Source organism: Berghia stephanieae, chromosome 4 (genome assembly GCF_034508935.2).
Source record: "Berghia stephanieae isolate SIO BIC M18660-M18661 chromosome 4, UCSD_Bste_1.3, whole genome shotgun sequence".
Lineage (NCBI taxonomy): Eukaryota > Metazoa > Mollusca > Gastropoda > Nudibranchia > Aeolidiidae > Berghia > Berghia stephanieae.
This window is the reverse complement of record NC_088363.1, coordinates 8,300,612-8,327,582: the sequence shown is the minus strand read 5'-3', so window position 1 is coordinate 8,327,582 and position 26,971 is coordinate 8,300,612. Positions and strand designations below refer to the sequence as shown.

The following is a 26,971-nucleotide window of genomic DNA, read 5'->3' as shown; positions in this document are numbered from 1 at the left end:
TATATATATATATACATAATGACGACGATGATGGTGACGTTGGAGGCGATTGGTAAACAACTTAAAACAGCTTGGAGGTGAAGGTCCCGTGGAAGGAAAAGTTCATTTTGATGTCGACTGGGATGGAAGCGGTAGCCAGTTCCTGGAACGTAGAAGCATCCAGAATGACCAGGAAAGAGTGAAGTTCTGACGAATTGGACACGATGGGGCACAGTACAACACCTGGTGATTGGAAACAATGCCAGGCAATGAATTAATGAATGGTAAAGTAATGATGAAGATGATGATGATGATGATAACGAGAATGATGATGATGATGATGATAATAATAATGATGGTGATGATGATGATGATGATGATAACGAGAATGATGATGTTGATGATGATGATGATGATGATGATGATGATGATGATGATGATGATGATGATGATGATGATGATGATGATGATGGTGGTGATGGTGATGGTCATGATAATGATGATGATGACGATGAAATAGGGAAGCAGTAGACAATACATATTTATATTCTATAGTCACCATGTATACCGATCGCCTCTAAAAATATCAAGCAAGGAGGGATTTGCGAGTGACCGACCGTCCCTCCGCTTGTCGCCCAGGTATTTGGCCAATCCATTGCGATTTAATTACGATTCGTTTCAGACGTGCCTGTTCTCAGATCGTCACCAGTAGAAAACACCACGTGTATGGGGTCCTTAGACTAGAAAACAAGATTCCATCACTCTGAAACCAGAAGATCAATTACACATGGTATGTATCCAGCCCTCCAGAAGAGCGGTTTTACATTTCCAGTAAGATTGGAACCAGTTCTTTTCTATCAAACTTTGTTCTCTATCAAATAGGGAAAAGAAGCTCCACCCCGTTGAAATAGACTCTGGGCATGTCTACCTTCATCTTCCTCTGTGGCGCCGGGTTGTTGCACAAAAACTGAGATATACTATACGTTAGACTCATTCCTTCCCAGCCAGGGTATCCAGTCAGGGTCAGGAAAAAAACCAAGTAATCTCATTCCAAGACAAAGACATATAAAGAGGGATAGAATACACTCCGGATAAGTGGTTTTACACTTCCAGTGAGATTGGCGACAATTTTTTACATCAAACTTTTGTTCCCAATTGGATTGCGATATAGAGCGCCATCTGGTTGAAATCGACTCTGAGCATATCTAAGTGTCTACCTTCATCTTCCTCCGTGGCTCCGGGTTGCTGCACAAAAACTGGTTCGGCCACCATATAATCTTGGCTTGGGCAATTCCAGAACTTGGCCTTCTTTGTTTCAATGTCCAATTTGATTACCTGGTTAAGATATAAATGTTACAAACTCAAAATTCAAATGAGACCGGGTCACTCGGGCATTATGTGGAAGTGAAACAGATTCCAAAAATGCATTAAAAGTTACAATTATCAACAACAACAACAAGGGCATTCTGGATTTAAGCATTTAATACAACTATATGTATTCTACCCTTTAAAATGGAAGCACATCTGATCTAATCGGGAGGTTTGCAGTTCGATCACCAGTCGAGAAAGTCTGATTTTTTGGGGGTGATCTTTTCTTGTCTTTTTCTATTTTTGCTTTGCCTGTTACTGATTCGTTTTTAAAGGGGTTACGGCGCTTGCATAACATTAAGATCATATCAGCGCAGCGCCAGTAAAAAAGAAGAAAATGGGATAGTAATACAATTAAAGCACCCAAGATAAGGTAAGACAAAGAGAAATTAGTTCAATTAGGAAACAGATGTAGATTCCAAGAGTACACTATCAAAGTACTTAGTTTGAGATCACCCAAAATGCTCATTCAGACATAAGCACAGGTCCCCAAAAAGAGGAATACACTCAAATGTTTACAAATCATACATAATATGTAAATTATAGATAATACGGTGCGTAACAGGGAGGTGATTTACTAAACAAAACAAAAAATATCATCTCCCAAAATTAACTATACATTTGACTGTTTCCCTCCCATCCAGGGGATCCGGCCAGGGCCAGGACAAAACCAAGTAATCCCAATCCAAGACAAAGACAGAAAAGCATATTGGAAAACAGATATAGGGGGATAGAAGACACAGCAAGTACCTCCGTGCCCACTATGGGAGGTCGGGAACCACACCCAGAGTGTAACTGTTTCATACAAGCTTTCAGATCTTTATCTTACACCAGTGCTTGCAGTAAGTGTTACTCAATGAGAAGGGAAAAGAAGTATTCAATGATTATGTGGGCTTAGTTTTGATTTTTTTAACGGTTGCAATGAAAACGAATAAAAGTTATCGTCGTGAATTAAACGTAGATTTTGCTCTCAGGGTCGCTGCTGCAGAATGTATTAAATTTCTAAAGAGACAATCGTTTAAATCTCACGTTTCTAATCATGTTACTTTTAACCAATCAATTGCCGAAGTCCCAGGTTTGAGAGCTTCTGCCATGATGACGTCATTCAAATCGATCGATATTTGAAGTACGAGTTTTTTGACCAAATTTTTTAAGACGTATTTTATCAGAGTAAGGCAGTTCAAGAGATGTGTTTTGATGGTCTTTTCTTGTATTTTTCTTTCTTTTTTTCTTTGCCAGATAGTGCTTCATACACAATTTCAGATCTTTATCTTACACCAGCGCTTGCTCCCTAATTTCTTAAAAATACACAGTAAGTTTTATTTCAATGAGAAGGGGAAAGAAGTAATCGGTGAAAATATGGGCTTAGTTTTTTTTTAAAACGGTTGCATCGAAAATGAATAACAGTTATCGTCGCGAATTAAACAAATCTAAATATATTATAACTGTTTACCTTCATGATGGGGTCATTGTCGACAGTTGCGAATCCATAAATGTATCGATATTTCTTAGTATTGATGGATTCGTAGTTGATCCGTGGAAGATCGAAATGAACATTGTCTGAAATAGAAAGATAGGTAGATGGAGTTAGACAATGGTTTTATTAATCAGTGATGATGATCTACCACTTGCAGTGTCAAACATATTTCTATGAAAAGCGCTCAGGTGGCTCCACGGCAGAAATGAAAAAAAATATTCTTGTCTTATGTCACATTTTGCCACCTGTGTTAATTTGCATGAATTTTGGTGACCTTCGCAATGTTATGACGTCAGCCTATACAGGGTAGCACCAGATGTGAAACGTGACACAAGGCCAGCGGTGTCCTTGGATAGACAGATGTTGGGTAAGGATTGGAAAAAAGAAAAAGAAAATCAATTCATTACTTCTCTCTCTCTCTCTCTCTCTCTCTCTCTCTCTCTCTCTCTCTCTCTCTCTCTCTCTCTCCGTCTCTCTCTCTGTCTCTCTGTCTCTCTCTCTCTCTCTCTCTCCGTCTCTCTCTCTCTGTCTCTCTCTCTCTCCGTCTCTCTCTCTGTCTCTCTGTCTCTCTCTCTCTCTCGTCTCCTCTCGTCTCTCTCTCTTCTTCTCTCCGTCTCTCTCTCTCTGTCTCTCTGTCTCTCTCTCTCTCTCTCTCTCTCTCTCTCTCTCTCTCTCTCTCTCTCTCTCTCTCTCTCTCTCTCTCTCCCCTTACGCATATTTCTCTCTTAACCACTCTTTTATCTTTATGTGATGTTTTTAGAAGCCATCTTGTTATAGAAAGATAAAATATTCTAACAGGTAAGCAAGGTGATGATTGATTCAGAAAACAATTGTTCAAATTAATTTTAATTTACTCTTTTTCCTTTGTTTAGATAGACTATGTTTTGCATGCTGTGTCTTGCTTTATATTTATGTTTTAAAGAATTTTACAGCGCTTGCAACACATTAAGGTCATATCAGCGCCATTAAGAAAGACGAAAATGGATAGTAACAAGTTCTAGCATTACAATTAAACTACCAAAGAAAAATTAAGACAAAGGGGAATTGGTTCAAATAGAGAACAGATGTAGATGTATATATAATATAATATATAAGCAACACAACATGTCTCTGGCTGCCGGAAAACGTCGAAATTTGCAGTTAATGGATTTCTTCACCTTTTTTTTGGACTAACTCTATAGTCCTGTCTTGAACTGTCTGGCTTTGGTAGTGCCGGGCGGCACCAACTCTTTTCGTTATCAATAAATTACCGGTAAGGCTGTTACCGGTATTAGTCGCTCGGCACTAGTCTTTGGAGCAGAATGACACTCTGGACGTAGAGTAGTCCCGAGGGAATCACATGACTAGAAGTGAAATTTTCAGCATTAGACGACATAAGACGATTTGTTACATTTAAATATTTTAAAAAACCCACGTAAATTCGCATCTATATAGCGTTATATCCACTAATATTCTCAAACGCAAATCAATAAGTTTCAATCTTACATTAACACTTAACATGTAGGACGAGTAATACATTTTATTTTCGATAGTGGCAACGCAGTAAACGACCAGGTAATGATTTGAACTTGAATATTGTGAGAGATTGTGAATTCAGAACCTTTCCAGGGGACGCAACTTCTCGCCGCTCTGACTCAGGGCGGGAACTAAATGGTTATACCAGTGTCAAACCAGAAGGCCAAAAAGTCACACATTGTACTCGTGTAATGTTTTTGAATTTGAATAAATTACAGTAGGAAGAGACACTCACAACCAAATATTCTGTCTGCATCAACTTCTATAATGTTGTTACTGGACAAGACAGCTTTGGCTTCACTTCCTTCAAGGTGGTTGACTGGATCTCCTATCTGGGCCTTAAAGATAAAATAATACAAATAATAAATGGTAAAAAATGAGCTTTTGTAAAGTGCAATATCCAATTTAATGTGCTCAAAGCGCTTTACAAGGGGTCCCTGACCAACAGCAACACGTAACATAAAGAACGAAACGTGAGGCCTGTTAGGCGATATTACAAATTTTATTTTCTAACAGCGACAATGCTGTCAGCGGTCAGGTACTCATTTTACACCCGAGTACGATGAAAGAATGTGAGTAAAGAGATTTTCCCCAAGGACTCAACTATGCGCCGAGCGAGGCTCGAACCCAGGACCTTTCGACCGAATGCGAGTGTCATACCACAAGAACACATAGCCGCGCAACAGATAGATACCCATCTTCAGTCAGTAACAAACACAGTAAAACACCCACTGCCTCCTAACCATGTTTCACTTTTATATTTTCAAAATAAAACTGGAGCCAACGTAAATGATGTTTTCGCGACGTGTACCAATATGTAGGTCTGACATCCGAGCCCTACTAAAGGCCTAGTTTAACATTGTTCAAATGGACAATCTTTTGCGTCCGATTTTGAGATTTTCATTACAACAATGAGCCCAAGATGAATTTGGTTCTCAGACCTGCAAATAAGCGCACGTCGTGTTTTCGTCCTCATCTTCTCGAGTTCAATGTTTGCGTTTTATGATGCAGGCGAGGGTTAACAGGGGAAAGCGTACCATTGGGAAGAATTTAGACATCAAAACATCCCAAAATACCGGGTACCCTCTGTGGTGCACTGGAAACGCGTCTGACAGATAATCAGGAACCAGGAGGTTCGAACCCCAACTGATTTTTTGGGATGTTTATTTTCTTCTTCCTGTATTCTTCTTTCTGCTGTGTTTGGTATTGTTTTACACACACACTTGTTCCCATCCTTATCTTATACCAGTGCCTGTTCCATAATTTGTTACAACTAGATCAAGATCTGAAAAAGTGTGTATGAAACTGTGCCTGACAAAAGCATGAAAGAAAAAGAAACATAAGTAAAAAAAACAATGCCAATAATTCAGTCTACATCGACTGGAGATTGAACCTGAGACTTGATTACTGGTCAGACGTGGTGCTACTGCCATTAGGGAGCAGTGTGGCTCAGCGGTACGGTCTATGCCTCGTACCCGAAAGGTATCGAGTTCGATCACCTGCCACTGCGCTGTGTGGCCTTGAGCAAGTCATCTCGCCCTAGCTCAATTTTTGGCGCTTCACAGTCTTTCCTTGGAATATACCCTAGAGACATCCCATGGGATGGAAAAGGGAAATCTTATTTATTTTAATTTTATTTTTATTACAGCATGGAGGATTCCGGATAGTTTGAACGGTTTTATGCCTATGTTCTTCACAAGGGTACGCCTTTTACGATGTGAACCCTTGCTTCCATCACACAACACAAACATTGAACACGAGAAGACGGGTACGAAGATATTAGCGTAGCTTCATTTCTATTTTTGAAAAAATCCCTAGTTTGTCACGAATAGACCAAAACCGGACGTGCATAATTACAATTCATCATTATGGGCGTATTGTTGTTATGGAAATCGCAAAAAGGTGCTCAAAATATTATCCATTACAACAATGCAAAACCATGCCTTTAATGAATGTCAAATATCAGACCTGCATAAATGTAAACCACATTCATATCATTAACAGCGACATATGTTTTTGACTGATTACAATCTTAGTGTTAAACAACAAACATACCTCTTTAACATCGAGGGGTAAGACAAATCGAGCAAAATTCGCTGCGTTGACGGTGTTGATGTCATCATTGACGAATGGATTCATGTAAAAAAAATTCACAATCTCCGAATTATCTATAAGGCAAAGATCAACAACCAAATAGCCGTCCTCCTCGAAACAGTTGATAAAATGGAAGACAATTCCGTGCGGCGCCTGGTAGGTGTATGGCATACGTCTCCCCGTCTCCTTCTCTACCACGTGAATCAATATCTAACATGAAATAAAAACATGGGCAAAATAAAGTTAAACCGACGTGTACCTATTTGCAGGTCTGATAACCCAAATTTTTAAGGGGAGGGGGGGGGGCATTCTTGCAAGAGAAATACTCTCAAAACCAACACAAAATATTGTCTATTACAACAGTGTTTAAACAAGCCCATATATTATGTCCGGTTATCAGACCTACAAATATGTGCACGTCGATCTAAATCAAATAAAAGTGCCAAAAGATCGTTTCAGAAACTGTCGCCACAAAATTATCTCAATAACAAATTACTTTGGATAATTAATTTGGAGGTATCCGCAACAATATTATCCTACATTAAAAAGTAAATTCATTTAACATAATATTCGCGGATATTCTAAAAGAGACTTCCAGTAACACTCTTGAAATATCTATCACCACCTATTTCCTATACTCATCCTCTAACTGGCCCCGACCAACATTGCTTGACAATATTAAAAGCTAAAAAAACTTGGAGATTTTATATAGCGCAGAACTTAAAGCGATTTACAAAGGTTCTCTGGCCAACAACAAAACGTAACATTTTGGACGAGACATGTAGGCATTATTATAATTTTCCAACAGAATCAAGACTGTTAAGGGCCAGCTTCTCATTTTACACCTGATTACGATGACAGAATGGGAGTAAAAAGCCTTTTCTAAGGACTCAACTAAATATACGCGGTTGAGAGAGGGATTCGAACCCTGGACCTTCCGATTTGAAGGTGAAAGTCATACTACAAGTCCGCATAGCCGCACAATTATTAGAGGACACGACATCGTAATGGATAACTAATTACCTTTTCATCTGGGAAAAACTCCATGCAATCCACAACCGACGCCAACCTCATCCTGGACGTGAGAAGTTTCCAAAGATTTAGGGTAACCGGGAGTTCTAGAATAATGATGTAGTTTTCAGATATCCCAAAGGAGTGGGTGTATCCAATGTTTAATTTCCAACGACTTGGGATGCAAGCGATGATCCTAGCATCATGAATGGATGCTGTAGAATAAGAAAAAAATACTAAATAGATGCTAAAACCAATAGACTTTAAAAGTAATGTACAAAAATAAATAGAGCAGCTTTAAAAAGAACTAAATACTAGACACGGAACATTTTGGGGTCACAACCCTTCTTCAGTCTATAAAGGAAGCAGTTCGAAATACAGTTATTACCTAAATTACGACGAACAAAGAGGATCACACGTGAATTGATATACGCAGATGAAACAGGCATAATCTTTGAATCAGAGCATCAAGCAAAAATATACACGCCAATAATATCAACTACTCTAGAAGCAATGAATCTAAAAGTGAATCAATCCAAAACAGAATATACAAAAATCAACAGAAATTTTAATGAATGTAAAAGTGTAGGTGAACTAGGCAATTTGATCAACAAAAATGATGACATCAGAAAACGAAAGCAGATGACCACCATGTATCCAACCAACTCCAAAAGTTATAGAACAGACAACATAATCAGTGAGAGAAAAAGAATACAGAATTATGAGGCGCTGATTATTCCGATATTGACATATAATTGTGGAAACTGCGACTTCACAAAATAGAACTTTGAAAATCTCGATTCATTCCACCGCAAACAATTGCGTCACGTAATCGGAATCTATTGGCCAGAGGCAATAACTAATACTGATCTCTATGAAAGAAACAGGGTCCAACGCCTCAGTACAATAATAATGGAACAGCAATTTGGTCACATCAAACGTCGAGAAAATAACAACTCATTCCAAACTGCAATGACAGAATATTTCCTTCATGGCAACAAATATGTAGGGAGACCGCCAACATCAATAGTAACCACTCTGAACCAGGATCTCTCTACATATCAGAAAGTTCAAGAATAAATTGCAATTGAATGCGGATAAAACCGAGGTGCTAATATTTGGGAACAAGAATAAAACCAACCAAATTAATCAAACGTTTTTTGGAGATAAACGAAATCAAAGTGCCACTTGTCAATAAAGTTAGGAATCCTGGGGTCATGTTTGATTCGGACCTTTCAATGAATGAACAAGTATGTCGATGAAAGAAGAAATTATTTGTAGATTTGAAAAAGATAAGTTCTATGTGATATTTTATAACAAAGAATGCCTGTCAAAAATTAATGTCTGCCTTAGTTTTGTTATTTTTTAAAATTAGATTATTTAACTCTTTACTTTCTGGTACATCAAGTACAAATATTCGTTCTCTCCAAAATAAATTCTAAACAATGCAGCCCTCTTGGTAATGAAAAAGAAGCGCCATGATGAAGCAGCACCTCTCATGGTGGACTTACACTGGCTGCCTGTGAGAGGAAGTATAGAATATAAAGAAGCAACATTAATTTTTTTAATGTCTAGATAACAGCGCCGTCGCCCCTTCTTATCTGACAGGGCCCATTGAGATATATGAACCGCAAAGATGTCTTCTTTCCTCTTCTGATTCAAAAACTCTAAAGCCACCCGAAACTAGACTGAGGCCGGGGACAAAAACTTTTCTTGTTCGGCCCTAGAATTTGGAATATATCGCTTTTAAAAATAGGAGAATCAACAGCCCTAGAAACATTCAAAAAAGAACTGAAAACTCGTCTTTTTGGTCATGTTTCGGTGGGCAGCTACTCAAATGATTATAAATGACTTAAATTTTGTTTCTGACTGTGTACGGTATGTATGTGTGTGTGTGTGTTGTGTGCGCGCGCGCCACGTGTAAGTGTTGTGACTGGAATCATACTGTGCATGTTGTGTGATATTTCTGATGTATCTACATGTCATTGTAAGGCGTCAGTGCCCTCCGTACTAAATCACAAGAAGATTTTGACAGCATCAAAACTCTGCCGGCAAACCATGCCCTCCGTACTAAAGTCACAGAAGATTTTGACAGCATCAAATCTGGCCAGGGCAGAAAAGACAAATCTCGACCGCCCCTTGGATTGATCTCGCTCTCTTTGCTGTGAAGAGTGCTCTACCAACTGAGCTATCGGGACCCGTATGGCTCACAAGGTAATTTTATTTATCATTTTTATTTCTTTATTTGATAGAATTGATTACAAATGCTGTTGTTTAATGATGATGATGATGATAATGATGATGATAATGATGATGATGATGATGATGATGATGATGATGATGATGATGAGAATGTTTTTTCTACCGTTGTTATCCTTAGGGGGAGTGGCCCTGACAATGTTGTATGCCTTCCTGTAATTGAAATTCGTCCCGTAATAAAGAACCGTTCCGTCTTTTTCAAAATGTGGATGGGCTGTACCAAGATGGAGGGCAACCTGCTCCCCTATATCCACCTGCAAATGTTGCAACACACTTAGGTCATATCAGCGCCAGTGAAAAAGAAGATAATGGTAAAGTAAAAAGTTCTAGAATTACAATACAGGTGCCTTTTTTCCAATTCGTAAGAGAGCTCAGTGGAGCGTTTTATTTGGGCACGGAGATATTTTTTCTGCATTTAACATCTTATATATATTTTGCTCACTTATCGTAGAATTATTTCCAAATTTTAAGAGTGGAAAATGGTTTATATAAATTTTAAGAAATTGTTTGTATTAAAAGGAATTGAGGGAGTCTCTCACCCCCTCTCTCTACCATCTTTTAGTGTCCTCCTAGTGCAATATATTCACTTGCCCCAATTTAGAAACAACACCTGCTAGTCGAGTGTGTGGTGTGTGCAATGATTCACTGAAATACACCAGCATGTCACCACATGATGCACTCAATTACACACGCGTGTGATCTTATGGGTTTGTTCTTTTGTCATAGCAATCTAGAGACTATGGATATCGGGCATGGCCATCGTCTACTAATAGTACATTGTCCCGATGGTTGTCCAGCCCCTTAGAACGTAAAATTTTGTCGGCGACTCATCCTCCTATATTAAAGAGGTCGCTGGGCATGGCCCACTTAAGTCACTGTAGTTACGTCATGGTTAGAGGGGGGGGGGGGGCAATCATTATCATCTCTATTAGGCAATGGCCTCTAGAGTGCTATGTAACGGGGTCAATGCTAGGCAATCATAGAGAGTACTCTTAGTAGAGTCTGGGCCAAGGTCATGGCCCACTTAAGTCACTGTGGTTACGTCATGGTAGGGGGGCCCAAGCATTATCATCTCTATGGGGCAATGGCCTCTAGAATGCTATGTACTGGGGTCAAGGTTAGTTAGTAGTATTATAGAGGGACACTGCTAGACAATCAGAGAGAGTACTCTTAGTAGCAAACTAGAGACATAGCAAACTCCCTGCCCTTGCCTCCCCATAAGTTCATCTGCGCTATGCACATCCTCACTGTGAAGTGGTTGCCTACCTCGCCACCTTCTCACTCAGCATTTCCAAGCATTTAGCTCGTCGCATGCCTGTTACATGAGAAGGATGAATAAGGACAAATAATAGTAGAAAAAAAGGGTCAGAATTAGTTTACAGTAGTCAAGCTGAACAAGAAACTGGGCTGTCGTCCTGGGTGCATTTATTAAAGGACGATAACTAATAGATTAAACAAATGTTTTTGCCACTGAAGGGTTGTTCCCCTTGAGTTTTTGAATAAGATGAACCTAGGATAAGATAAACTTCTCGCGTCCTGGGGAGTTTATCTTAAGCGAACTGCAGTGTATATACGTACATACATACATACACACACACACACACACACACACACACATATCTATATTTTTAAAAATATATATATATATAGTGACCGTATGGTTAAGGCATTGCATGCATGCACTGTGACCCCGAAGGTCCCAGGTTCGAGCCCGGGCTTCAGGCACTTTTGTTTTTATTTCCTTGGGCAAGATTATTAACCCCCAATTTGCTCACCTTGAACAACATGGGTGATTCCTGTTGACATCAGACATCTTGTTTGATGAATTATCTATATTCCTTCATGGAAAACCTACGCGACGATATCTTATAGTAATTTTTTAATTATTTAGATTATATATATATATATAATATATATATATATATATATATATATTATATATATAATATATATATATATTATATATATATATAAAGATATAAGATAGGGAGAGAGGGGGATAGCTTAGAGCGAGAAAAAGAGGTAGATCGGAGAGAGAGAGAGAGAGAGAGAGAGAGAGAGAGAGAGAGAGGTGTAGGGGTAGAGAGAGAGAAAGAAAGAAAGAGATTGTGGGAGAGAATGAGAGATATTGGGGAGAGAAAATGCGGGAGTTTGGAGAGAGAGAGAGAGAGAGAGAGAGAGAGAGAGAGAGAGAGTCATACTTTGCCATCAGACAACAACGTTTCAGGATTAACTTCATGAAGGATAGTGGTCTCTGTCATGGCAAATAGTCGGTCACCCATCTCTACAATGTTAACGGCCGTGTTGTCTGTTTTTCCCGGTGGCATTGGCAGGAAATGACTGAAAAACCTGTAGACAAGCACAATTTGATATCCAGGTCTTTTTATCAGCAAATGCATGGAATATTGATATTTTAAAGGAGGGATGGGATGGAATGTAATTTATTTAAAGGGCTATTTTATAATCCTTAACCTAGTCGTACTATTATATAAGTATCTTTACAAGTATATGGCTTTTGATTGTTGTATTCTATAAGTATTTCTTCTTCTTCTTCTTCTTCTCGGGTTGCTTCGGAAGTAATTGGCGATAGACTAGCGCCCTATCCAAGGATAACAAGCAATTGCTATTATCCGTTACAGTCTACATAAACCGGCCCCAGGGGCCCAAGGCTCTGAAGGACTACATTTTTTTTCTTGGGTTTCCCCGGCGTAGATCAAAACTGGATTCTAATGAGGGGTTTTTAAGTTTTCGGCGCTTGCAACACATTTAGGTCATATCAGCGCCAGTAAAAGGAAGAAAATGAGATAGTAAAAAGTTATAGAATTACAATTAAAGCGTCCAAAAATAAGGCAGACAAAGGGGAATTGGTTCTATAGGGAACGGATGTAGATTCCAAGAGCACACCAATAGTGTACATAGTTTGAGATCAATAAATGTCTCATCATAAGCCCAGGTCTCTGCCAAGAGGAACACACTCAATTGTTTACAAATCATACATATGTAAAAGGAAAAATAATACAGTACATAACAGAGAGATGATTTACAAGGAAAAAAATATCATCTCCCAAAACTAACTCTACATTTGACTGTTTCCCTGCTAGCCAGGGTATCCGGCCAGGGACAGGACGAAACCAAATAATCTCATTCCAAGACAAAGACAAAGAACATGTTGGAAAACAGATATAGGGGGATAGGACACACAATACGTACCTCCCTGCCCTCTTTGGGAGGTCAGGAACTGGATTCTAATGCTGGTAACCAATTCAACGGTAGACCTAAGAACATTGACATTTCCATGCATATTTTTTTAACGGAGAGATGAAATGGAATTTATTTAATGAGCTATTCTAAACATCCTTTCTATTTTTTGTTTATATTTCGTTCTTCTTCTTCTTCTTCTTCTTCTTCTTCTTCTTCTTCTTCTTCTTCTTCTTCTTCTTCTTCTTCTTCTTCTCCTCCTCCTCCTCCTATACCTCCTCCTCCTACTACTACTACTCCTCCTCCTCCTCCTCCCCTTCCTCCCCCTCCTCCTGCTTTGGTTTTCCCGTAGATCAAAACTAGTTTTTTTTGTTAACAAATTCAACAGTAAACCGAACGTCATTGGAATTGCCATAGATTTTTTTTAAAAGAAGAGATAAAAAGTAATTTATTTAATGAGCAATTTTGATTATCTTAACATACTCTCAACTCTCTAATTATTTTTTACATGTTGTAAGCCACTTATTGCTGCATGCTTATTCTTGGGTTACCACGGGGAGGTCAAAGCTGAAATCCGATGCTAGTAACGAATTGAATAATCCTCTGAAGAACATCGGCTTTGCCATAGATTTTCGTAGTAATGTCTGTTTATTGAGGACGACATCTGTATCTGCTATCCATAGCGAGAATGTCTGGGGCACACGAGGCAGTTTCATTGTCATTTTGGCAAGAGCACATGCCAGTATTTCCGTAGTACATAATATGGTGTTTCATCCATAGTGCCCTTTCCTGTGTCTAAAAAAGAGAACCTATTCTTGTTGTTCCCACGCTCTTACATAATTATTTTGCAGGTATTTCTTTTAGCTTTATTCTAGGTATCTTTAAATATATAAAAATGACATAATCATCATCATTGTCTTTTTCACCCTGGGCCAGGGTATAGACCACAAACAATTTTCATCCTCTCTATCCTGAGCTAACTTTTTTATCTCGTTCCATGTCCTATCCCTTCTCTGTATATCAGTTTCTTTAATTCGAAGCTGCTTGTTTGGCGAAGAGGTAAATTAAATTCTTTCATTGCAGAAACTCCTCGGTCACCCAAGGTAAAAAAAAGGATTTGATTTGTCCGCCTGTGTTCCTGTAACAATTTGAGTTTTGCGGAAGGGGTGTTAACCCTTCGACAACCCCAAACCTGGAAGACCAGGTGACTCAAAAAGGGGGAGTCACACACACCATTAGTCGCCTTTTACGACACGCTGGCTTGGCGTGGGCTATTCTTGCACCCTCTCAGTTGAGGGATCCCGGACACCACACGGGTACCATAGCAAATGAGGTTTTACCGAGGCGTTCATAATAAGTCAGTTTTCTCATTTTAACTTCTGCCAACAGTTTTCTGGACCTTTGGCCTGCATCAATAAGAACCAGAATGTATGATTTCTTTCTGGTCCATGGTACTCTCTTAGAATTCTTCGGTATACCTACATCTCAAAGGCACCAATCTCCTTCGTTATGGTCCATGTTTCACATACATGTAGGAATAACATTTAGCCATACGTACTTTTGTTTTTGTTGATAGTTTTAAACTAGTGAGGATTTTCGTGAAATTTATTTTGGCAATGGTGATCCTTCTATTGACCTGTGCAAAAGATCTGCCATCTTCTGTGATGCACTGTCCTAGATATGTATAAGCCTGTACTTGTTCTATTGCTTTCCCCCATCTACTGTTAAGATGCCTTTGGGTTTTTCTTCTGATCGTGTGAATACCATTATTTTCGTTTTCTGTATATTAATTTTCAGTCCATAATAAATTACTTATTTTGTTGGTCGTATTTACTAGTTTCTGCAGGTCTTCTTTAATTGTTGCCAGTAATACTGTATCATCTGCATATCTCAAGTTATTGATGTTTCTTTCATTCACAACTACGCCGTGCATCATCTCTATTTCTCTGAATATAAATTATGTGTATAGATTGCAAAGGAACGGTGAGAGGACACAACTTTGTCGGACACCCCGCTTGATTTCCACAGGGCCAGATATTATATTCCCGCTTCTTATTTTGGTATTTTGGGTCCAGTACAGGCTTGTTATAATGACAGTGTCATTTTCATCTATGTCTATTTTACTTAAAGTGCTAATCAGCTTATTGTGGTTTACTTTATCGAGTGCCTTGGAGTAATCAATAAAGCATGCGTACACTTCTCTTTGGACTTCCAGGTGTCTCTCGATTATTATTAATATTATTATTATTATTATTATTATTATTATTATTATTATTATTATTATTATTATTATATTATTGTTATTATTATTATTATTATTATCATTATCATCATCATCATCATCAACATCATTATTATTTCAGACACGGCCATTTCCCGTCCATCCATTACCTTCGAAAAATGCTTTTGCACGGGTCTGGGAAATGGGTCCCGAATCCAACGCCCATTATCCTGTTGGCTGCAAAACACCTGTTGAAATCGTCCGAATCCAAAGCAGTGGACAGATAGGTGACTTTCCCATCTTGAATGGTCCATCTGTGAATGACCGAAAACCCATCAAACAAGTGTTTCCACACATCGTCTCCCATCTTGTAAACACCTGATCCGTTCTTGTAAAGGGAGCCCTTTAGCCAGTCTGGGATATGACCTTGTTGGGGATGAGAAAAGTAAAAAAGACATCAGGAAATTAAAAATAAATAAATTAATTAATTAATACAATAAAATTCCCTTTATTCATCCCCAAGGGGAAATTTGTCTTTAGGGTCTATTCCAAGGGAAGAGTGGAATAGCCCAAGCGTTGCCCGCAGTGCAGCGCCGCAAAGTGAGCTAGGGCGAGGTGACTTGCCCAAGGCCACACAACGACCCGGTTTGTTGAGCTCGGTACCTTTTGGGTACAAAGCAAAGATCGTACCGTTGAGCCATTTATTTTTAAAAAATTATTTATAAATTATAAAAATTATAAAACTAATTGTTTTAAAATAATAATAAATTAAGAAAAATTTTAATACGCGTTGACCCAAATGATTATTTGTAAAATATGCAAGGGTATGATGATGGACCATAACAAGAAATGAAAAGAGTAGGAACGTGTCAGAAGACAACAGAGAATAAAAAACTTGGCGGCGGCGATGGAGGCTCGAACCCGCCACCCAACTGGTAGGACAACTCCGCCTGGTCGGGGTGATCGTGACTCTATCGTGTGAGCTATCCACGACCCTTCTGATCGACCCATATGATTTCGGGAATCGCCATCTTGCCTCCTTGTTGCCAGATTCATTAATGTCAATTTGTGCGGACCTATAGACTTGAGCACCAGAACGATTTTGATTGTTGATGGCTCAGAAGATTCGTCTCGATCTGTGTGTCTTAATTTCCACAATAAGTATAATAATTAATAACAGATGAGCGCCTGTTTACAATAGCTTATATTTCTCTTCATTTTATAACTTTCACATTATCCATACTTTTACCACCTAGTTATTTGCTAACTTATCATCATGTCTGTTCAACACGTCTGTACAAAAAATTCATATGGATGGATAAACTATCATTATTATTATTATTATTATTATTATTATTATCATTATTATTTATTATTTATTATTATTATTATTATTATTATTATTATTATTATTATTATATTATATATATTATTATTATTATTATTATCATCATATATTATATTTATTATTATTATTATTATTATTATATTATTATTATTATTATTATTTATTATTATTATTATTATTATTATTATTATTATTATATATTATTATTATTTATTATTATTATATTATTATTATTATTATTATTATTATTATTATTATATTATTATTATTATTATTATTTATTATTATTATTATTATTATTATTATTATTATTATTATTATTATTATTATTATTATTATTATTATTATTATTATTATTATTATTATTATTATTTTATTATATCATTATTATTTTTATTATTATTAATTATTATTTTTATTATTAAGACGACGCGAAGATACGTTTTTATTGATGATGATTAATGATGATGATATATGATGAAGAGAGAGGATGATGATGATGATAAGATGATGATGATGATGATGATGATGATGATGATGATATGATTATTATTATTATTATTATTATTATTATTATTATTATTATTATTATTATTATTACTATTATTATTATTATCATTATTATTATTATTGTTATTAAATATCGCGGATTCTCCATTAGCTTAGAAAAAAAGTAGTCCTAAAGAGCCACCGGGTTTTAATTTATTCCATTTAAGGTTATGACTCTAAGCTATCGCAAAGTACTTTCCGCCAAATCAAACAGATCCAGCTACCCAATTACTGCTCATTGAACAGTGAGTGGGAGAAGGGAGGGGTAAGAAAAATATATATCACGACTCCGCATGGGATTGATCTCGATTCCTATGCGTATGAAGCAAGTGCTCTATCTAACAACTGAGCTATTGGGACCTTAATTCCATAGATAGTTATGCACTTGGCAAAGAAACTCACAACACTGCCATCCGGAAATATAACGGAGCAAGACACAAAAATCTATGTAACCATAAGCTTTTATGATCTGGATAATACAATTTAGTGAGAATTACTCGTAAACGTGGATGGCAAAAAACAATTACAAAGACCCGAGTGACGTCAACTTCGTTCCATCTATAGACATACATAGTTATAGACGAAATTGACGATACTTAACTCTTTGTTATTGTTTTTAAACAGCCATTATAATGATTAGTTCTCACTAAATTATATCAGTTAAATGTGTTGATACGTTACGTTATGAGTATTTTAACAAAACGCATAGCATCAATATGTATAGATAGTATGCAGATGACGTCACTCAGGCCTTTGTTATTGTTTTTGCCATCCGCGTTTGTGAGTTGTTCTCACTAAACTGTATTAACCTGACTATAAACGTTCATGGTTACACAGAGTTTGTGTGTTGGTCCTTTAACTTCCGGATGGCAATGTTGTGAACTCCTTTGCCAAGCGCATTCTATCTATAGCATACCTTGTATTATAATAGGCCATACATATTTACACGGCGAATCCTATATATGTTGGTCTGATATGTGACCTATATCTAACAGTTGTTAGTGGTTAGTGGGCCTACATTAATTGATAATTAGCCTAACATAACATAACATAACATATCATAGCAAGGGTTGCTCAGGTTAAGGAGGAAAAGGAGGAGGAGGAGGAGGAGGAGGAGGAGGAGGAAGAAGAAGAAGAAGAAGAAGAAGAGAAGAAGAAGAAGAAGTAGAAGAAGAAGAAGATGATGATGATGATGATGATGATGATGATGATGATGATGATGATGATGGTGGTGGTGGTGGTGGTGGTGGTGGTGGTGGCGGTGGTGGTGGTGGCGGTGGTGGTGGTGATGATGATGAACTACAAACGTTTATTTCATGGATTCTCACCTTTGACCTCTGCATCAATAGGTTTCGATAAAGAGGCTTCGGTAGCTTCCATCGAGAACATGTAAGGCAAAGAATGGCCGTTAATGTGAACATCACTCGTACCATCACTGGCCATCGTGTCTGATTCCTTTGTACTGGACATTGGTCGAGTTGGACTGGATGCTGGTGGTTTGATTGCTACAGAATCCGTTGAAATCAGAATAATTATATTATACATTCAATCAGTCATTTCCATCAACTCCCTCTCTCTCTCTCTCTCTCTCTCTCTCTCTCTCTCTCTCTCTCTCTCTCTCTCTCTCTCTCTCTCTCTCTCCCTCTCTCTCTCTCTATCTATCTCTCTCTATCTCTCTCTCCCTCTCTCTCTCTATCTCTCTCTATCTCTCTCTATCTCTCTCTCTCTCTATCTCTCTCCCTCCCTCTCTCTCCCTCTCTCTCTCTATCTCTCTCTATCTCTCTCTCTATCTCTCTCTCTCTATCTCTCTCCCTCCCTCTCTCTCCCTCTCTCTCTCTCTCTATCTCTCTCCCTCCCTCTCTCTCCCTCTCTCTCTATCTCTCTCTATCTCTATCTCTCTCTCTCTCTCTCTTAAATTAACCTTTAAATTGAACTGTTATACAGCACTAAACGTGCTCAGAGCGCTTTACAAGGGATTCCTGGCCAACAGCAACATTTAACATGTAGGACGGGACATTACGCCTGTAAGGCGATATTACATTTTTTTTTTCGGACAGAGACAACGCTGTTAACGGCCTGGTACTCGTTTTACACCTGAATACGGTGAGTGAATGTGAGTAAAGAGCCTTCTCCAAGGACTCAACAATGCGCCGAGCGAGGCTCGAACCCCGGACATTCCGATCCGAAAGCGAGTGCCATACCACTAGACCACATAGCCGCTTTCTCTCTATCTATCTCTGGCTCTACCTCTCTCTCTCTCTCTCTCTCTCTCTCTCTCTCTCTCTCTCTCTCTCTTTCCTTCTTTCTTTCTCTCTCTTTTCTCTGTTTCTATCTCTGTTGTATATATCATTGTTTATAATGCAAAGTTTAAAATGTTAACAATACCAAAGGAGTACTGTATTCAAAATTAACTACAAAAATTATATTATTGGTATAGCCCATACATCTGTCTTTTCACTTTGTTTATTCCACAATTTATATTACATATTATAATTTAAAAAGTCGGACATTGGTAACAACTAAACCAAAAAAGTGAGTGGAGCAGGCACTTATGTTGGTAACAACAAGATATGAAGTGAGTAGAAAAGTGCCAGAAGAAAATAGAGAATAAAAATTTTTTTCGCGGCGGTGGTGGGGTTTGAACCTGCGACCTTATTGGTACGACAACTCCGCCTGGCAGGTGAGAGCGTGGCTCTACCGTGTGAGCTATCCACGAACACAAAAATATTCGTTTCAAACCCAAAGTCATTTCTAGATCCCTCTCTCACCCACTTCTTGAGATCGCCGATTCGTTCACCACCATCGCGAAGTAGTTTTGACCAGCAGTTAAGCCGAATAGCCAATATTCTCATCACAAACATATAACATAGAAACGATTGAGACATTGAGTATGCTCCGGTGTATGGGGTGAATTTTTAATTCAGAAAAGTGAGTGGAGCAGGCAATTATGTTGGTAACAACAAGATATGAAGTGAGTAGAAAAGTGCCAGAAGACAATAGAGAATAAAAAAATTTTTTTCGCGGCGGTGGTGGGGTTTGAACCTGCGACCTTATTGGTACGACAACTCCGCCTGGCAGGTGAGAGCGTGGCTCTACCGTGTGAGCTATCCACGAACACAAAAATATTCGTTTCAAACCCAAAGTCATTTCTAGATCCCTCTCTCACCCACTTCTTGAGATCGCCGATTCGTTCACCACCATCGCGAAGTAATTTTTAAAAAATTTTATTCTCTATTGTCTTCTGGCACTTTTATACTCACTTCATATCTTGTTGTTACCAACATAAGTGCCTGCTCCACTCACTTTTCTGAATTAAAAATTCACCCCATACACCGGAGCATACTCAATGTCTCAATCGTTTCTATGTTATATGTTTGTGATGAGAATATTGGCTATTAGGTTTAACTGCTGGTCAAAATTACTTCGCGATAGTGGTGAACGAATCGGCGATCTCAAGAAGTGGGTGAGAGAGGGATCTAGAAATGACTTTGGGTTTGAAACGAATATTTTTGTGTTCGTGGATAGCTCACACGGTAGAGCCACGCTCTCACCTGCCAGGCGGAGTTGTCGTACCAATAAGGTCGCAGGTTCAAACCCCACCACCGCCGCGAAAAAAAAATTTATTCTCTCTTGTCTTCTGGCACTTTTCTACTCACTTCATATCTTGTTGTTACCAACATAAGTGCCTGCACCACTCACTTTTCTGAATTAAAAATTCACCCCATACACGGGAGCATACTCAATGTCTCAATCGTTTCTATGTTATATGTTTGTGATGAGAATATTGGCTATTAGGCTTAACTGCTGGTCAAAATTACTTCGCGATGGTGGTGAACGAATCGGCGATCTCAAGAAGTGGGTGAGAGAGGGATCTAGAAATGACTTTGAGTTTGAAACGAATATTTTGTGTTCGTGGATAGCTCACACGGTAGAGTCACGCTCTCACCTGCCAGGCGGAGTTGTCGTACCAATAAGGTCGCAGGTTCAAACCCCACCACCGCCGCGAAAAAAAATTTTATTCTCTATTGTCTTCTGGCACTTTTCTACTCACTTCATATCTTGTTGTTAACAACTAAACCAACGTTTTACCGTATGGTGATTCAGCAAGGATTTACTTTTGGAATATTTATCTGAATTACGTTTGTCATGTATAGTGTTAGTGTAGCCGGATAAGCTGCGCTTAATAAATGTGCATTATTGTTATTATTATTATTATTATTATTATTTTTATTATTATTATTATTATTATTATAATTATTATTATTATTATTATTATTATATATTATTATCATTATTATTATTATTATTATTATTATTATTATTATTATTATTATTATATTATTATTATTATATTATTATTATTATACTATTATTATTAATTATTATTATTATTATTATTATTATATTATTATCATCATCATCATCACCATCATCATCATCATTATCATCATTACTTTATTATTATTATTATTATTATTATTATTATTATTATTATTATTATTATTATTATTATTATTATTATTATTATAATTGTTGTTGTTGTTGTTGTTTGTATTACTGCTTAGCTTTTTAAACCAGGCGACATTAATGAGAAACTACTTACCTTATCAGTCTAAGTAAAACAGTAAAGACAAATTATGACATCTGCCCATAACTTAATAAAATACACTTAAAACCACCACATTTCGAAATACACAATTAACTAAATAGCCCAACTCAAAACTGTATTATTATTAAAGTTAACGGCCTGACGACCAAAAGTAAGCTGTCAAATCATTGCCTTTTTCGTATACGTTTGAATTGAAACGCAACACTGAATTTCTACAACCAATCAATCTACCAGACAAAAGCAAAAGAAAGACAATTATGATTGCTTGTTATGACATGTCCTAAGAGATGGAATGTGTTATTATTGCAATACTAAGAAACGATAGATAAAAATAACTACACAACATGTATGCCAGATCTTTCATGTGATATCCTATGTTATTTTGGTTTGCTGTTCAGGTTTGATAGGCTTTATAAAAAGTTATTTCCATGCAATTAGATATAGATATAGACGTCTATTAGCCTTTTCAAATATTATTATTTGTTTAATTCTTTCATAAAATGTCTCTTTGCCTTTTTACGTAGATTGGTAAGGGAAGTAATTTCTCATTAATGTCGCCTGCTTTAAATAGCTAAACAGTAGTAGTAGTAGTAGTAGTAGTAGTAGTAGTAGTAATAGTAGTAGTGGTAGTAGTAGTAGTAGTAGTAGTAGTAGTAGTAGTAGTAGTAGTAGTAGTTGTGTAGTAGTAGTAGTAGTAGTAGTAGTAGTATAGTAGTAGTAGTAGTAAGTAGTAGTAGTAGTAGTAGTAGTAGTAGTAGTAGTAGTAGTAGTAGTAGTAGTAGTAGTAGTGGTGGTGGTGGTGGTGGTGGTGGTAGTAGTAGTAGTAGTAATAATAATAATAATATAATAATAATAATAATAATAATAATAATAATAATAATAATAATAATGATAATGATAATAATAATAATAATAATAATAATAATAATAATAATAATAAATAATAATAATAATAATAATAATAATAATAATAATATAATAATAATAATAATAAATAATAATAATAATAATAATAATAATAATAATAATAATAATAATAATAATAATAATAATAATGCATATTTGTTAAGAGCAGCTTACCCTTCTATCTATATGCGTTCCAATGACAAAAAAGTGATATAATTAAGACAACACTACTATAGACTGGTTGCCAAACCATGATCTGAAAGTTTGTAGGAAAACGTAAAAGGTAAAGCAAAAATAGAAAAAGACAAGAAAAGGCCATCCCAAACCATTTCAGACTTTCTCGACTGGTGATCGGACTGCAAACCTCCCGATTACCGGTCAGATGCGCTTCCATTTTAAAGGGTAGAATAAATATAATTGTATTAAATGCTTAAACCCAGAATGTCCTTGTTGTTGTTGATACTTGTAACTTTAGATGCATTTTTGGAATCTGTTTCAATCCTTTATAATACATTGAAACAAAGAAGGCCAAGTTCTGGAATTGCCCAAGCCAAAATTATATGGTGGCCGAACCAGTTTTTGTACTGGATGAAGGTAGACACTTATATATGCTCAGAGTTGATGTCAACCAGATGGTGCTCTATATCGCAATCTAATTGGGAACAAAAGTTTGATGTAAAAAAACTGGTTCCAATCTCATCTCATTGGAAGTGCAAAACCACTTATCCGGAGTGTATTCTATCCCTCTATATATGTTTTCTGACATGCCTTTTGTCTTTGTCTATTAGATTACTTGGTTTTGTCCTGACTCTGACTAGATACCCTGGCTGTGAAGGAACCAGTCTAACGTATAATATATCTTAAGCAGGTAATCGGGGAGCTGCAAGGTCTGGGCCGGACGTCCCGCTTGCTGAAAGGAAATTGATGTGCATTTCGAAACCAACACCTCTCATTTCCAGGTGCATTGATCGCCGTGTAATCCTGTCTGACAGAGATTATTGCATATGGCCTCTCATGTATTATTGTGTCCATAACAGCACCTTCCCGTGGTGTCCCCCGTTTCTACTGAGTTTGTTATGGGCGCCACCGAGTCCCCGGCGGTATAACTGGGTTAGGGAGTAGGTGGGACCCCTTCCTCTTAAGGTGCAGGAGACAGAACCCACCGGTGAGTGGTACACGCTCTGTTCCTCACCATCCCACCTCACACTCATTCTGCAGTGTGGTGTCTTCTGTATGTCCCTTCTATACGTAATCTTTACTTTACTAAAGCCTATATCCTACTGCCTTGTAGGATATCGTCATTGGCTTGACAAAGGTTAGCAGATTAAACTGCACACAAACCGGCAGTAGGCAACGGGAAACCACTGCTGTACTTTCCCAAGAATATTCATGATGGCTGATTACTCATTAACAGATAACAGCGGTAAGGGGGTTCATGATGCGACTCTGAACACCTCGCTCGGCAGGGACAGCCATGGACAGCAGGTGGCACCTGGTCGTCGTCCAGTGACTGTTCGTAAAAAAAAAACAAATAGAATAGGTACATGGAATGTAAGAACATTATTTCAAACTGGTAAGCTAGAGAATGTTAAACAAGAAATGGACAGGATGAAAGTTCATATAGTAGGATTAGCAGAAACTAGGTGGACAGGAAAAGGTTGAATCCAAACAGGGAACAAAACAATGACATATTCAGGAGGTTTAACTCATGATAATGGAGTAGGAAATTTATTTGACTAGAATATCGCTAAAAGTATTAAAGGATGGTGGGGTGTCTCAGATAGACTAAAAGTAGTGAAACTAGAAGGAAAACCATTTTACATAGGAATAATTCAAGTGTATGCCCCTACATCAGCACATGATGATGAAGAAATTGAGAAATTTTATAAAGATCGAGATTTTGCTATGAAGCAACTAAAATCACAGGATGTAATATAATAATGGGTGACTTCAATGCCAAGGTAGGCAATTCAAGAACAGAAGAAATAATTGGTCCGTGGGGACTTGGAGATAGGAATGAACGTGGTGAAAGACTAATTGATTGGTGTAGAGAGAATGAATTCATTGTTTCAAATACATGGTATAAACAACATCCAAGAAGAAGATATACATGGATAAGTCCAGGCGATAGAACTAGAAACCAAATAGACATCATCCTAATCCAGAAACGTTTTCGAAATGCAGTAAAATCAGTTAAAACCTTGCTTGGAGCTGATTGTGATAGCGACCATGTACCTGTCATCTGCAAAATGATAATAAATTTTAAAAAGATTAAAGAAAGGAAAACATCAACCAAAATATGAAGTAGGATTTCTGAAAACAAATCAAGATCTTAAAGAAAAGTTTGTTATTGAGGTAAAAAACAAATTCCAATTGCTAGAAGTAGTAGAAGTAGAAGATCTAACTGATACAGATGAATTATGGAATGGAATTAAAACCTCAATTAATGAGGCTATACAAGAAAATATACCACAAAAAAAAACTAGAAAAGAGAATAAGAAGTGGATGATTAATGAAGTACTAGAACTAATGGAAGAAAGAAGGCAAAATAAATCAGATGTAGAAAAACATAAAACCTTAACAAAGAAAATAAAGAAGAAATGTAATGAAGCAAAAGAGAAATAGATAAATGATCAGTGTCTAGAAATAGAAATAAAACAAAACAGTAATAGCAAATTTATACATGAAAAGATAAAAGAAGTCAGTGGCAAAAGAGTATGTTCAAGCACAGGATGCATAAAAGCTAAAGATGGCAATGTTTTGATGGATAGAACAGATGTGTTGAATAGATGGTCAGAGTATATAGAGGAACTTTTTGATGATGAAAGAGAAAAACTAACAATAAACAAAGAGATAGACGGGCCACCAATTTTAAAAGAAGAAGTATAAGCAGCTATTAAAAATGAAGTTAGGCAAAGCAACAGGTAGACCAAGAAAAATATATTTGAATAGTTTGAACAGCTGGGTGACAAAGAAAGATAAGAGTAATATTAGTTTTCTGAGGTTATCTGATCAGAGAGATGAATGGCGTACCATGATTACCGATGTCTGGCACAGACTTGGTACTTAAAGAAGAACCAGGTAATCAAATTGGACATTGATAACAAAGAAGTCCAAATTTTGGAATTGCCCAAGCCAAAATTATATGGTGGCCGAACCAGTTTTTGTGCAACAACCGGGGCCACAGAGAAGGATGAAGGTACATACACATATACATAGACGCAATGAGAACACACTACAACATGTCACTACATAACAACACTGATCACCGCTATATCAACCACACAACGAAGTAAGGACTCAAGAAATAAATATCGACCCCTAGAATGAAAAAAGCACACTACGGACATTATGCCGACTGACGACATGGGGATCATCGAAACATGGGTCTCGGCCAATAATATGTGAGGGACTTTTTTATATTTTATTTATATTATATATATATATATATATATATATATATATATATATATATATATATATATATATATATATATATATAATGTAAATTTTCACTCACATTTTTTGCCGAGACGACTCGTTTCTGTGTTTTTCCTTTAATTCACACTTCTTCAGTCGGCATAATCCATTCTGTCATGTCCGTAGAAAACTCCAAAGTTTGGAGTTTTCTACGGACATGACAGAATGGATTATGCCGACTGAAGAAGTGTGAATTAAAGGAAAAACACAGAAACGAGTCGTCTTGGCAAAAAATGTGAGTGAAAATTTACATTATATATTAGCTCTAACCACCATTATCGAGCACTTTCGTACCTACAAGTACCCACCAACACTCATAAATATATATATATATAATATATATATATATATATATATATATATATATATATAAAATTCTATTTACTACATTTGGTAGCCCATTGTATAAACATCACTTAGGTCACCCAGATATATATCTCTTAATAAAGCCGAGTTCGGCCACACAGGTGCACTAAACATGTTAAAATGAAACAATGAATAATTCCACAAAAATGTGCGTAAAAACTATACAAAGTGAAAGAGATACAAAATTAACTGGATGACCTAACTTTTACTAACTGTTTTTACTTACTTACAAATTGCAATGGTGTATTTCCTACGTTAGGAACTCCAATAAAAATGTGAGTTAGGTTACCCATGACAATATTTGGTGTTTTAAGATTGTTTAAGTTTTTGCTTGTTTTTAGGGGTTTTACGGCGCTTTTAACACATTTAGGTTTTATCAGCGCCAGTAAAAAGGAAGAAAATTGGATCGTAAAAACATTCTAGATGAACGATTAAAAGTACTTAAGGAAAAAATAGGGCAAAGAGGAATGGTTCAAGTAGAGAACAAATGTAGATTCCAAGAACAAGCTATCAGTGTACTTAGATTGAGATCACCTAAGTCTTGTCCAGACACCAGTACAAGATTCCACTAAGAAGGATACACTCAAATGT

The 26,971-nt window shown here is 37.0% G+C and overlaps 1 protein-coding gene across 1 annotated transcript; it reads right to left on the bottom strand.

Moving 5' to 3' along the window:
- LOC144969981 (carotenoid-cleaving dioxygenase, mitochondrial-like) lies at nucleotides 1-21,789 on the bottom strand. The gene is made up of 11 exons (XM_078909102.1): nucleotides 21,623-21,789; nucleotides 18,348-18,524; nucleotides 15,293-15,548; nucleotides 11,905-12,052; nucleotides 9,810-9,957; nucleotides 7,457-7,659; nucleotides 6,395-6,643; nucleotides 4,575-4,677; nucleotides 2,801-2,907; nucleotides 1,197-1,314; nucleotides 1-222 (listed from the first exon to the last, which is right to left on the bottom strand). The coding sequence occupies exons 2-11, from the start codon at nucleotides 18,487-18,489 to the stop codon at nucleotides 62-64; spliced, it is 1,635 nt and encodes a 544-aa protein (XP_078765228.1). The 5' UTR covers nucleotides 18,490-18,524; nucleotides 21,623-21,789; the 3' UTR covers nucleotides 1-61.
- Nucleotides 21,790-26,971: the final 5,182 nt, after the last annotated feature.

What these genes read in the sequence shown, in the direction of transcription:
- LOC144969981 (XM_078909102.1), bottom strand. Translation starts at nt 18,489, where the DNA reads ATGTCCAGTACAAAGGAATCAGACACGATGGCCAGTGATGGTACGAGT. An exon ending in TCCCCCTAAGGATAACAACG is followed by an intron (nt 7,660 to 9,809) that starts GTAGAAAAAACA and finishes CTTATTCTACAG; the next exon opens with CATCCATTCATGATGCTAGG. An exon ending in AGTTTTTCCCAGATGAAAAG is followed by an intron (nt 6,644 to 7,456) that starts GTAATTAGTTAT and finishes ATTTCATGTTAG; the next exon opens with ATATTGATTCACGTGGTAGA.